General features: G+C 37.4%; 1 protein-coding gene across 1 annotated transcript; it reads right to left on the bottom strand.

The window, feature by feature from the left end:
* Window positions 1-1,025: 1,025 nt before the first annotated feature.
* Window positions 1,026-8,950, bottom strand: LOC142334834 (uncharacterized). The gene is made up of 3 exons (XM_075383161.1): window positions 7,380-8,950; window positions 3,328-4,503; window positions 1,026-1,548 (listed from the first exon to the last, which is right to left on the bottom strand). The coding sequence occupies exons 1-3, from the start codon at window positions 8,948-8,950 to the stop codon at window positions 1,026-1,028; spliced, it is 3,270 nt and encodes a 1,089-aa protein (XP_075239276.1).
* Between the last annotated feature and the right edge of the window lie 4,409 nt (window positions 8,951-13,359).

Here is a 13,359-nt window from a genome sequence, read left to right as displayed (position 1 = left end):
CGCTAGCTACACCGCTATTTGTTCACACCAAGGGTGTTTGTTAGCTGAGAAAAAATGTGACGTAATTGATGCTTTACTGGTTTCCAATTACCGCAGGCAAAGAAAAACGACACGTTGTCTGCTTATGAACGATTAATGAATTGGTTTATTTATTTTCTAATGCTGTTCTACACAGTAAAAGTTCTCTGAAAAAAATCTGTTGCCTGAAAAGTTAAATGCTGAGCTGACGTTTTAGTTGTTTGTCTGAGATAAGTATGAGCGCCATTCTCCAAATTTGTTGACGTCACTAAAATTATCTTTCCATTAGTACCTGGAGATTTTTTTGGTGAAAAAAACTTTAATCTCTCTCGCTCTTGAAAATGAATTACATGTGTGTATATTAATCCCCCCTGCTGTTCAATGAGCCTGCTTGCGTTGACTTACAAATAACATTTACAATGTTTATGAAAGAATTATTGTTTTGTCTTTTTTTCAATTAGGCGAGCTTATCTTTCTCCGGTTGTATGAGAAAAGGAACTGCGTCATAGTTGAAGCAAAAAGGTCTTCTCAAAGCCTTTACAAGAATAGATGTTATCCGTCTATAAATAGCGGAAAATTAATCAAAGCCTGGGAATGTTGTGCATTTGGGAATGGGGCAAGGAAAATACTCCTCTTTTTTAGCATTGAAGTGAAAACTGTCCTCTCCTCTTTTTGTATGTGTGGATTGAGGCACGTACAAAATAGACTGACTGCTGTATCTAGTTTTACAATTGAGTGTGTGTGAACTGTTTTAATGTTGGTGACGTATAACCAAAAGGGATTGAGAGTTCAGAAGTATGCGTCAATGCATCTGAGGTATTATTATTTGATAAGTTGTGTATTGATGTGAGAGAGAGAAGTATTAATCAATATTTCAATTGGCGGCAAGATTTGTTACGAATCAGTCGGTTTATATAGCATTATGTTCCCGCAATCATAGCTTAATGGTTGTGACATTCCCAACTCGAACTGTGACTTTTAAATCAAAAATCGGAAAGTATCGGAAGTCATTCTCGACTTCCTTCACCCCTCCTTTCGGGTTGGGTGTCACCTAAGAGAGCCGCGCAAAACCTAGCGTGTTTTGTTTTACCTAACCCCTTGGTGAGGACATCTGCGATCATGAGGTCAGTTTGCAAGTATTTCAATTCCAGCTCTCCCCTTTCTACAAGCTCCCTTATGAAATGAAGTTTAAGTGCAAAGTGTTTTGTTTTTCCATAGTGAGTGGACTGCTTGCTGAGCGCTATGCATGCCTGGTTGTCAACGAAAATCTCAATAGGTTTTTGCACCTCAACGCTTAAGTCCTGAAGCAGATCTCTCAAGTGAATGGCCTCCTTTGTTGCCTCTACTAAGGAATTCATTTCGGCTTCTGCCGTTGATGTAGCAACACATCTTTGAACCTTTGTTGACCAGCTGACAACGGCTGAGCTACTACTAAGTTTGAAACAATATCCTGAAGTGCTTTTCCTATGGTCTAAATTTCCCGCCCAATCGGCATCGGAGTAACACTCTAAGGTTAACTTGTCTCCCCTCCTAAAAACTAAACTCTTTGACTTAGAACCTTTGAGGTATCTCAAAACTCTTTTTCCGGCTTTCCAGTGATTTTCCCCTGGATTCTCAACAAAAGAACTTAAGAAATTTGCTGCAAAAGCAATGTCTGGTCTACTTGAGCAAGCTAAATAATTCAAGCAACCCACTAAATTTCTAAAATCAAAATTTTTCATGCGCTCTTGCTCTTCACTCCCCTCCTGAGGGCAGTCTTCTTTTGTTAGTTTTATTTCTGCAAGTGGTGTCTCTACTGATTTGCAATTTTCTAGTCCAAATCTCTCTAACAGCTTTTCAATATACTGTTCTTGGTTGATTTCAATTGAATTTTCCTTTTTTACAATTTTCATTCCAAGAAACCAACAAAGATCCCTACAATCACTTATTTTGAAATCCTTAGACAGCTCACTCTCAAACCAAGCCGAGAAGTTTTCCTGAAATTCACAGCTTATTATATCATCTACCCACAAACAAACTGCGCCTTGAATTTGTGTTTCACTTTTCTTTATGAACAAACAGTTATCATGAACCGAAGATTCAAAACCTTTAGCTACCAAAAAGTTCCTAAATGTCTGATACCAATTCCTTCCTGACTGCTTAAGACCGTAAAGACTTTTCTTCATTAAACAAATAAGAGGTTTTCCTTTGTTGTCTAATTGCTCAAAACCTTCTGGTTGTTTCATGTAAATTTCTTCAGCTATAGGTGCATTAAGGTATGCCGTTTTTATATCCATTTGTCTTATTTTCGACCCTTTTTGAACAGACAAGCTCACAATTAAACGAATTGTTGACAACCTAGTCGTTGGTGAGTACGTCTCATGAAAATCCTTCCCCAAGACTTGACTGTAACCTTTGGCCACGAACCTTGCTTTGAATCTACTTATCTCCCCCGTCGGACCATATTTAACTCCAAAATGCCATCTACTACCCACTACTTTTGCTCCATTATTCTCAACCAGATCCCAAACTTTATTTTCACTCAGTGAGTTATATTCGTCCTGCATTGCCTTCCTCCAGTTTTCATTCTTGAGCGCCTCTTTTGCGTTTTTAGGTAACAAATTTTGATCAACAATTTCACTTAAAAAAACTATTTCACTCATCTCCTTTTTTACCTCATGTTCTAGATTTGCCTGTTCATTCACTCCGAAGTAATAGTTGTTCTCGTCGAACCTTGCATTCCTTGTTTTTTGAACCTTAAGCTCACCGCGATCGTTTTCTATTCCTATCAAAAAAGATCTACTATCGAGTGCATGACCTAAGAAAATTCCTTTTTTTGCTTTTCTGTCTATTTTGTTTCTGAACTGTTTCTCTATGAAAGGGTAAGCTACACAACCGAATACTTTCATGAAACTAAGATTTGGTTTCTCACCATACATGGCTTCATGAGGGGTTTTCTTTATTGCCGAATGATAGCAAAAATTTTTCAAATAGAACGCCATGTTGAGCGAATAAGTCCAGTACTTTTTCTCTAAAGAAGCCTGATCTCCTAAACATCTAGCAGTTCCTACAGTGACGTCCCAAAGTTTCTCAATTTTACCATTCTCTTGTGGCGTGTACGCCGCAGAATTCTCAAGCCTGATTCCTTTTAGCCGGGCAAACTTTTTAAAGTCGCTAGATATGTACTCTTTTGCACCGTCTGATACTAAAGTTAAAGGTTGGCCTACATCTGCACAAAATTGTTGAAATTTTTCTAGAGTCTCGTCCCTTGACTTCATAAAGTAAACCCTACAATATCTACTGAAGCTATCAACAAATCCTATCGCGTACTTGTGGCCATCTACAGCCTCGGGGGTAATAGGCCCTAAGATGTCTGTGTGCACAATGTCCAACACTGCTTGTGCTCTTGTTGTGCAATCTTTTGCTATTGGTTGTTTCTTAGCCTTATTCAACTCACAAATCTCACATACATCTACCGAACTGTCGCTGATACGCATTCCTTCAACGTGTTCAACTAGTTTGCTAAGGTCCGTAAAATTGTTATGACCCAATCTTTTGTGCCACATTTTTAAGCTACTGGACAGTAGGCAATTTTCTTTGCAAGTTTTATCAATCTCTCTAAAGTCCCAAATGAACAAATTTTTCTCCTGCCTAAATGGGTACTCTAGACCGCTTTTGTCAATTATGCTTAGTTCTGGTCCTATCAAAACTTCAGCTCCTGCTTCTCTAAGTTTACTAATTGACACTAGACTGTGTGAGTTTTCAGGTATAAACAAGGCGTTCTCTAAGATAATTTTTCTATTAACCTGATTACTATCCTTAACTAAAAATGCAACTGTACCTCGGCCACAAATTTCAGACTCCGTTTTGTTTGCGTTCAGTACTTTGCCCGAGAAACTGTCATCGAAATCGATAAACATTTCCCTGTTGTTCATCATGTGACTTGTTGCCCCCGAATCTAGCACTAGTCCTACTCCCTCATCATCAAATGGGCATAAAAAGAAACTGAAGTATTCTTCATCTTTTGCTAAGTTCTGTTTCTCATTTCTAACGCTTCGCCTGGCATGACTCTCAAACTTTTTATTCCTACACTCTGTAGCTTTGTGTCCAAACTTATTGCAATTGTAGCATTGAATTACTTTGCTGGTATTAGGCTGTGGGTTATGAGGCTTATTATTTGAGCGACAGAATTTTGCAATATGTCCAAACTTGTTACAGTTATGGCACCTCTTGTGCTTTGTTAGGAAGACACTTTCACTTGCGTTTTTCCTATCACTCTCTATTCTTCGCTCAGTGTCAAAGTTGATCAGATCTCGCTTCAACTCATCAAGTGATTTATCCTCACTACCGTACTTAACAAGTGTGACAAAATTATCAAATTCGTTCGGCAGACCTTTCAGTAGAATTGATGTAAACATTTTTTCACTCAAACCCTCGTTGACTTGGTTAAGGTTAAATTGTAGTTCCTCTGCTCTTGTTATATACTCGATTAGACTTTCGTCGTCTCTTTTAACAAGGCTAGTGAGTTCGCTTACTAATTTTTGTAATCTAGGTCTCTCAAAGCTACGGAATCTCTTAGTTAACACATCCCATGCTTGAGCCCCATCTCCTTTATATGGCCTAAGATAAAGAACTGACTGCTTGTCTAGCGCCGAGACAAGCTCATACCATATTTGCATTTGCTTTTCTTTGAAAATTTCTCTCCATACATTTAGCATTGAAGTGAAAACTGTCCTCTCCTCTTTTTGTATGTGTGGATTGAGGCACGTACAAAATAGACTGACTGCTGTATCTAGTTTTACAATTGAGTGTGTGTGAACTGTTTTAATGTTGGTGACGTATAACCAAAAGGGATTGAGAGTTCAGAAGTATGCGTCAATGCATCTGAGGTATTATTATTTGATAAGTTGTGTATTGATGTGAGAGAGAGAAGTATTAATCAATATTTCAATTGGCGGCAAGATTTGTTACGAATCAGTCGGTTTATATAGCATTATGTTCCCGCAATCATAGCTTAATGGTTGTGACATTCCCAACTCGAACTGTGACTTTTAAATCAAAAATCGGAAAGTATCGGAAGTCATTCTCGACTTCCTTCACCCCTCCTTTCGGGTTGGGTGTCACCTAAGAGAGCCGCGCAAAACCTAGCGTGTTTTGTTTTACCTAACCCCTTGGTGAGGACATCTGCGATCATGAGGTCAGTTTGCAAGTATTTCAATTCCAGCTCTCCCCTTTCTACAAGCTCCCTTATGAAATGAAGTTTAAGTGCAAAGTGTTTTGTTTTTCCATAGTGAGTGGACTGCTTGCTGAGCGCTATGCATGCCTGGTTGTCAACGAAAATCTCAATAGGTTTTTGCACCTCAACGCTTAAGTCCTGAAGCAGATCTCTCAAGTGAATGGCCTCCTTTGTTGCCTCTACTAAGGAATTCATTTCGGCTTCTGCCGTTGATGTAGCAACACATCTTTGAACCTTTGTTGACCAGCTGACAACGGCTGAGCTACTACTAAGTTTGAAACAATATCCTGAAGTGCTTTTCCTATGGTCTAAATTTCCCGCCCAATCGGCATCGGAGTAACACTCTAAGGTTAACTTGTCTCCCCTCCTAAAAACTAAACTCTTTGACTTAGAACCTTTGAGGTATCTCAAAACTCTTTTTCCGGCTTTCCAGTGATTTTCCCCTGGATTCTCAACAAAAGAACTTAAGAAATTTGCTGCAAAAGCAATGTCTGGTCTACTTGAGCAAGCTAAATAATTCAAGCAACCCACTAAATTTCTAAAATCAAAATTTTTCATGCGCTCTTGCTCTTCACTCCCCTCCTGAGGGCAGTCTTCTTTTGTTAGTTTTATTTCTGCAAGTGGTGTCTCTACTGATTTGCAATTTTCTAGTCCAAATCTCTCTAACAGCTTTTCAATATACTGTTCTTGGTTGATTTCAATTGAATTTTCCTTTTTTACAATTTTCATTCCAAGAAACCAACAAAGATCCCTACAATCACTTATTTTGAAATCCTTAGACAGCTCACTCTCAAACCAAGCCGAGAAGTTTTCCTGAAATTCACAGCTTATTATATCATCTACCCACAAACAAACTGCGCCTTGAATTTGTGTTTCACTTTTCTTTATGAACAAACAGTTATCATGAACCGAAGATTCAAAACCTTTAGCTACCAAAAAGTTCCTAAATGTCTGATACCAATTCCTTCCTGACTGCTTAAGACCGTAAAGACTTTTCTTCATTAAACAAATAAGAGGTTTTCCTTTGTTGTCTAATTGCTCAAAACCTTCTGGTTGTTTCATGTAAATTTCTTCAGCTATAGGTGCATTAAGGTATGCCGTTTTTATATCCATTTGTCTTATTTTCGACCCTTTTTGAACAGACAAGCTCACAATTAAACGAATTGTTGACAACCTAGTCGTTGGTGAGTACGTCTCATGAAAATCCTTCCCCAAGACTTGACTGTAACCTTTGGCCACGAACCTTGCTTTGAATCTACTTATCTCCCCCGTCGGACCATATTTAACTCCAAAATGCCATCTACTACCCACTACTTTTGCTCCATTATTCTTAACCAGATCCTAAACTTTATTTTCACTCAGTGAGTTATATTCGTCCTGCATTGCCTTCCTCCAGTTTTCATTCTTGAGCGCCTCTTTTGCGTTTTTAGGTAACAAATTTTGATCAACAATTTCACTTAAAAAAACTATTTCACTCATCTCCTTTTTTACCTCATGTTCTAGATTTGCCTGTTCATTCACTCCGAAGTAATAGTTGTTCTCGTCGAACCTTGCATTCCTTGTTTTTTGAACCTTAAGCTCACCGCGATCGTTTTCTATTCCTATCAAAAAAGATCTACTATCGAGTGCATGACCTAAGAAAATTCCTTTTTTTGCTTTTCTGTCTATTTTGTTTCTGAACTGTTTCTCTATGAAAGGGTAAGCTACACAACCGAATACTTTCATGAAACTAAGATTTGGTTTCTCACCATACATGGCTTTATGAGGGGTTTTCTTTATTGCCGAATGATAGCAAAAATTTTTCAAATAGAACGCCATGTTGAGCGAATAAGTCCAGTACTTTTTCTCTAAAGAAGCCTGATCTCCTAAACATCTAGCAGTTCCTACAGTGACGTCCCAAAGTTTCTCAATTTTACCATTCTCTTGTGGCGTGTACGCCGCAGAATTCTCAAGCCTGATTCCTTTTAGCCGGGCAAACTTTTTAAAGTCGCTAGATATGTACTCTTTTGCACCGTCTGATACTAAAGTTAAAGGTTGGCCTACATCTGCACAAAATTGTTGAAATTTTTCTAGAGTCTCGTCCCTTGACTTCATAAAGTAAACCCTACAATATCTACTGAAGCTATCAACAAATCCTATCGCGTACTTGTGGCCATCTACAGCCTCGGGGGTAATAGGCCCTAAGATGTCTGTGTGCACAATGTCCAACACTGCTTGTGCTCTTGTTGTGCAATCTTTTGCTATTGGTTGTTTCTTAGCCTTATTCAACTCACAAATCTCACATACATCTACCGAACTGTCGCTGATACGCATTCCTTCAACGTGTTCAACTAGTTTGCTAAGGTCCGTAAAATTGTTATGACCCAATCTTTTGTGCCACATTTTTAAGCTACTGGACAGTAGGCAATTTTCTTTGCAAGTTTTATCAATCTCTCTAAAGTCCCAAATGAACAAATTTTTCTCCTGCCTAAATGGGTACTCTAGACCGCTTTTGTCAATTATGCTTAGTTCTGGTCCTATCAAAACTTCAGCTCCTGCTTCTCTAAGTTTACTAATTGACACTAGACTGTGTGAGTTTTCAGGTATAAACAAGGCGTTCTCTAAGATAATTTTTCTATTAACCTGATTACTATCCTTAACTAAAAATGCAACTGTACCTCGGCCACAAATTTCAGACTCCGTTTTGTTTGCGTTCAGTACTTTGCCCGAGAAACTGTCATCGAAATCGATAAACATTTCCCTGTTGTTCATCATGTGACTTGTTGCCCCCGAATCTAGCACTAGTCCTACTCCCTCATCATCAAATGGGCATAAAAAGAAACTGAAGTATTCTTCATCTTTTGCTAAGTTCTGTTTCTCATTTCTAACGCTTCGCCTGGCATGACTCTCAAACTTTTTATTCCTACACTCTGTAGCTTTGTGTCCAAACTTATTGCAATTGTAGCATTGAATTACTTTGCTGGTATTAGGCTGTGGGTTATGAGGCTTATTATTTGAGCGACAGAATTTTGCAATATGTCCAAACTTGTTACAGTTATGGCACCTCTTGTGCTTTGTTAGGAAGACACTTTCACTTGCGTTTTTCCTATCACTCTCTATTCTTCGCTCAGTGTCAAAGTTGATCAGATCTCGCTTCAACTCATCAAGTGATTTATCCTCACTACCGTACTTAACAAGTGTGACAAAATTATCAAATTCGTTCGGCAGACCTTTCAGTAGAATTGATGTAAACATTTTTTCACTCAAACCCTCGTTGACTTGGTTAAGGTTAAATTGTAGTTCCTCTGCTCTTGTTATATACTCGATTAGACTTTCGTCGTCTCTTTTAACAAGGCTAGTGAGTTCGCTTACTAATTTTTGTAATCTAGGTCTCTCAAAGCTACGGAATCTCTTAGTTAACACATCCCATGCTTGAGCCCCATCTCCTTTATATGGCCTAAGATAAAGAACTGACTGCTTGTCTAGCGCCGAGACAAGCTCATACCATATTTGCATTTGCTTTTCTTTGAAAATTTCTCTCCCTTTATCTATAGCTGCGTCTTTTTCGGCTCGTGAAGCGTTAGGGCGTGTAGATGGGACATAATCTTCAAATGTACTACTACCATCAAGTACCTTGTACAACTTAAGGACAAAAATGCGAGCTTCAAATTGCTCCGAAAAGTACAAAAAGTCTTCCTCTTTCCCGCTGAATCGGACACGTTCGTTCTTATCACTCATCTCTTGTCTAACCAGTCTATCAATGCAAAGCAAAAATTATTCTCTAATCAGTTTATCAATTCAAAACTTTTTCACTCGTTACTTTCATACAAAAACCAACTCTTTGGAGAATTAGGATTAAAAGGTCGGCAAACAAAAGGTCCTACACGCACACACTACCCTCTTGTCTGTGTCATTACTGGTCACTGAGAAACGGCCAGGCCACGTCCTTACAAGGTTCGACTGTAAAAGGATCCTCTAGGTCGGGTGTTATCCTTAGCGGAACCCAGGTTGCAATAACTTCACAGACTCAAGGGCAGTCTCTACATGTATCGCCCCTTATTAGCATGATTATTTTTCCAAAGTTATTATCATTTATCAATCAAGTTCAACCATATTTGTAGAGTGTTTAAGTTTTGCGCTGCTCTGCAGGTTTATTACAATGTTTTAAAATCAAAATCTGAACGATATTCAGCAAATCAGCGCTTTTTCAAAAATTGAACGGTGTTCGATTAGGTTGCGCTTTTTCAAAAAAATGTCCGAACGGTATCCGGAAATGCACGCGCGTCACAACCAATAAGCTACCTTTTAGGAAAGTAACTTTTTACAAATTTAGAACAATTAATGTTTTCAATCTTGGTTTGGCACTTTGCCGGCACTCAAACAGACTCCTTCGAAACTAGGGTCTGGAACTTCACCCTGTTGATCCTTGCTAGCTACTCTTTTCGGACTCTTTGCTCTCTCTCTCTTTTTGCTCTCTCTTTTTGGCTTTGTTTTTTGCTCTCTTTTTGGACTCTCCTTTGCTCTCTCGATTTGGCTTTTCGTCTCTTTGGCCCTTTCTGGTATCTTTGGCAGTGTCTTGTCCCTTTACTGTTTTGTCTGTTTTTGTTTGGCCGCCTTGCAGAAAAATTTTTGTGTGCAGCTGTGCGTTTGGCTGGGCACAGTAACCTGATAAGTTGTGTATTGATGTGAGAGAGAGAGAAGTATTAATCAATATTTCAATTGGCGGCAAGATTTGTTACGAATCAGTCGGTTTATATAGCATTATGTTCCCGCAATCATAGCTTAATGGTTGTGACATTCCCAACTCGAACTGTGACTTTTAAATCAAAAATCGGAAAGTATCGGAAGTCATTCTCGACTTCCTTCATTATTGAAACGGTTTTTGCGCTTTTACAGAGCTTAAGATGTTCGTATTTGGTGTGTTGTTTAACATCAAAAGCGAATCTTAAAATTTTAGAACAAATGGAGGTAGATTATAATTAAACACCGTTTTTCTGTTGTTTGTATGGTTAAGGGGTTTGTTTGTATCTCATGTAATGTTTCGTATTTTGTCATGTTTGTAAATGCTTAAAATATTAAAAATGAACAGTTTTTTCAATGCCCTGAAATTTGAACATATTTGGGCTTAACAATGATTTTTTTTCGAGGAATTTTTCCTCTCATTTTTATTCAGTTTATTTTCTATTTTTCTATGATTGTGGGAGGGCGGGGGTAATCATTGGCTTCGGTATAACTGCAAAACGAATTTTTCAAAAATTGATGTCAGGTGAAATATTTACATCCCTAAATTATAACAAATTTGTACAACTCGTTTAGTCTTTAGAGTGGAGACATTAATGATTTACGCAATTGATTAGATCCTTGACAGGTCTGAAACATTTAAACCAAATAGTCTCACTCGTTAGAAAGATTCAAAATAGTCTACGTGCAATGTTTTGACCTGCAGTGATGCTTCTATTTTGGATAATCTACCTGACCCCTAAGTCACTATGGGTCTTAATTGATTTGTGGACTCGAGTGGCTAGCAATAGAGAGAAGAGAGAACAGTTTAGACTTTGATTGTGCCGCGGTGGTTTGAACAGTAAATTAAACGTCATATCTAGCTAACGCCTTATCCGCGTCACGTAGTCTTACTTGGTTGCAGATACAAATGCAAGGTTGTACAATCTTCTCACATCCAATCAACTTTAAGGGACCTAATTTTATCATGTGTATTTTAATGATGATTGTAAGCGACTACGTATTCTTGAACATTTTTTGAATAACAAAAGCATCTATCTAGATATAATAATTCATCATGCATTGATGCAGTCTCTCAATTTGAGGTGCCTAGATGGAAAATAAATTTAATTGGAAGCTACGGTGACATACTTTTGAAACGCTAAATCACGCATTGTAATTAGACTCGAAAATTAGCTTAAAGGAGAATTTTTTTAAAAAAAATGGGTATTTCGTCTCAAATGAGATGCACAGTTAGTAATAATAATGAAAATATGGATTTTTCTGGTTCATAATTTGTACGCACCATAACTACAAAAAGTTTTCGCTTTTTTTGTAAATAAATGTGTAATTCGCAACATCAATAAACGTAATTCTGTTCTCATTGCCTGGCATAATTTGATATTTTCACGCTGAGTCATGGTCGTGGCTCCCGAGGCATGGTGAAATACGTTTGTTTTCATGTATGCGAGTTAGGTAATATTCCAGACACCGGAGAGTAACTATGCTCAACTCAATATTTTTGCTCACTAAATATTGACCGAGCGATTTATTTTCCAAGCGAGTCATGTTTTAACTATTATCAATGAAGAGCTCATTGACTGTAGCAGTATTTTCCCGTATTATGCTGAGTTTTTTCCTATTTCGAGGATTTTTAGTTGTTTAAACTTGTGACTATTTGTTCTCATTATGTGCAATCTATATTGTTGTTTTTTTCATATTGATGTAACCGGTGTATTGCTGAGATCAAATATACTTTGTGGGAATGGTTTGTTTTTTATTTATAATTACGATTAAATGTCTTTAGTGTAAGGGACCAAAAAAATAAAAACAATATTCTTTTTATCCTTTTATAAAGGTTTAATTGTTAGGATTGCATTTTAAGTATTTTTTAATTCCCTATTTTGCATAGCTTTTTACAAGACTCTCTGAGGTCCACTCGAACGAAGTTCGAAGCAATTATGGTAAAGGTGTGACTTCTTTAATGCTAAGTTTTGCTTGACCATTTTCCCGCTTTTGTTCTAGAACATTCTTTGACCTCTTAAATGACTTTTTCACGCTTCTATTCATCATTTTTGAGTGATATCAATTGTGCTCTATCCTAAGTTAAATCTGTTGTTAAACTTAAAGATTGTAGTTAGATATAGTGTCCATACGCCAAGTGGTTAGCTACAAGGCGAGAATAACACCCTGGGCGGATATAAGCAAAAAACAAGATATAAGCTACCTTTTGCAACCATAAGCTACAGTACTTGAAATAAATTGCCTCGCTTGTTCAAGAGCAATTTGTCCGACGTTAGTCGGTTTATGTTTTTATAGCTGCGAAGCTGTAAGCTGAACGGAGCTATATTGCGGTGCTCTTGGTTTTTTACAATTCAAAGAATTTGAATTGTATTGGGGCGCTGTCTTTTTTTAAAGATCTGTTCACACATTTTCATGATTTTTGAGGTCAAATTGGAGTAGTGATTTCAGTCACGCCGAAACAGGAAGTGGAGCGAAAAAGCGAGTGGGTTTGCGGTGTGAAATTTTTTCGCTCTAATTTTAAAGTAGAGTGAGAAAACGGTATTTGAACAAAAATTCGCTTTCTCGTTAGTGGTTTTTTGTTCACATGCGGCATTTTGACATTGATTTTCCGTTTTTTTTTTAAAATTTTTAATCTGATTTTGTTTAGAAATGGTTTTCCCAATTCACTCATAGTCTGTTTGAGGTCTAGTTTTTTGTTTTGTCAACGAAAATTCTTTGAATTGTACGTCAGGACTTGTCCTGCTATGTTTTTTGTTTCGTTGTCTGACGCTCTTTTTCGTTTTACATTTGTTCACACAGCAAAGCTGAAAAAGTCAAATTTTCTGAATTAGTTCTTCCTCCTACTAACGGCGTTTGCGCGCGTCGCGTCATTTCTCATTCCCGCTCTAGCAAAAGTTTTTAGATCATTTGCATGATTAGATTTTGGTCATACGTGACTTACCTCACTCAATAATATGACTTGCTTTTTAAAACTCAAGTTTAATTTGAATTAGTTTAAGGTCAAAGGAACTTGTATGCGCAGTAAAGGTACCTAATAAAAGGCATCTGCGGAATGAATGTTAACAAGTTTTATTAATTTATCGCTAAATGTTTTTTACCTATCGATTTTAGTTTATATCTGTTTCTATCTCTATTATACGGCACGCAAGTCTTTAGTAGCTATTCCGGCAATCTACTGGTTATGATTTTTTATTTTTGCAGCTATCAACTCTAATTAGCTAGCCGTTTCTCAAAGTTTTTATTGATAACTAGCATCAACTGTGGATAAATTTTGTCATCGGTATGGTTGTGTTGTAATTGACAAAAGCAAGGTCTAAACTGTCAAAATTATTATAGTTTTCTCTGTAAATTTTCTCTGTAAGAGCCAGAAAAGGTCTAACATGGGTACGTTTTGCATGCGTACT

This window comes from Convolutriloba macropyga, chromosome 2, assembly GCF_964194025.1.
Source record: "Convolutriloba macropyga chromosome 2, txConMacr16.3, whole genome shotgun sequence".
NCBI classification, from domain to species: Eukaryota; Metazoa; Xenacoelomorpha; order Acoela; family Convolutidae; genus Convolutriloba; species Convolutriloba macropyga.
This window is presented reverse-complemented; position numbering and strand designations above follow the sequence as displayed.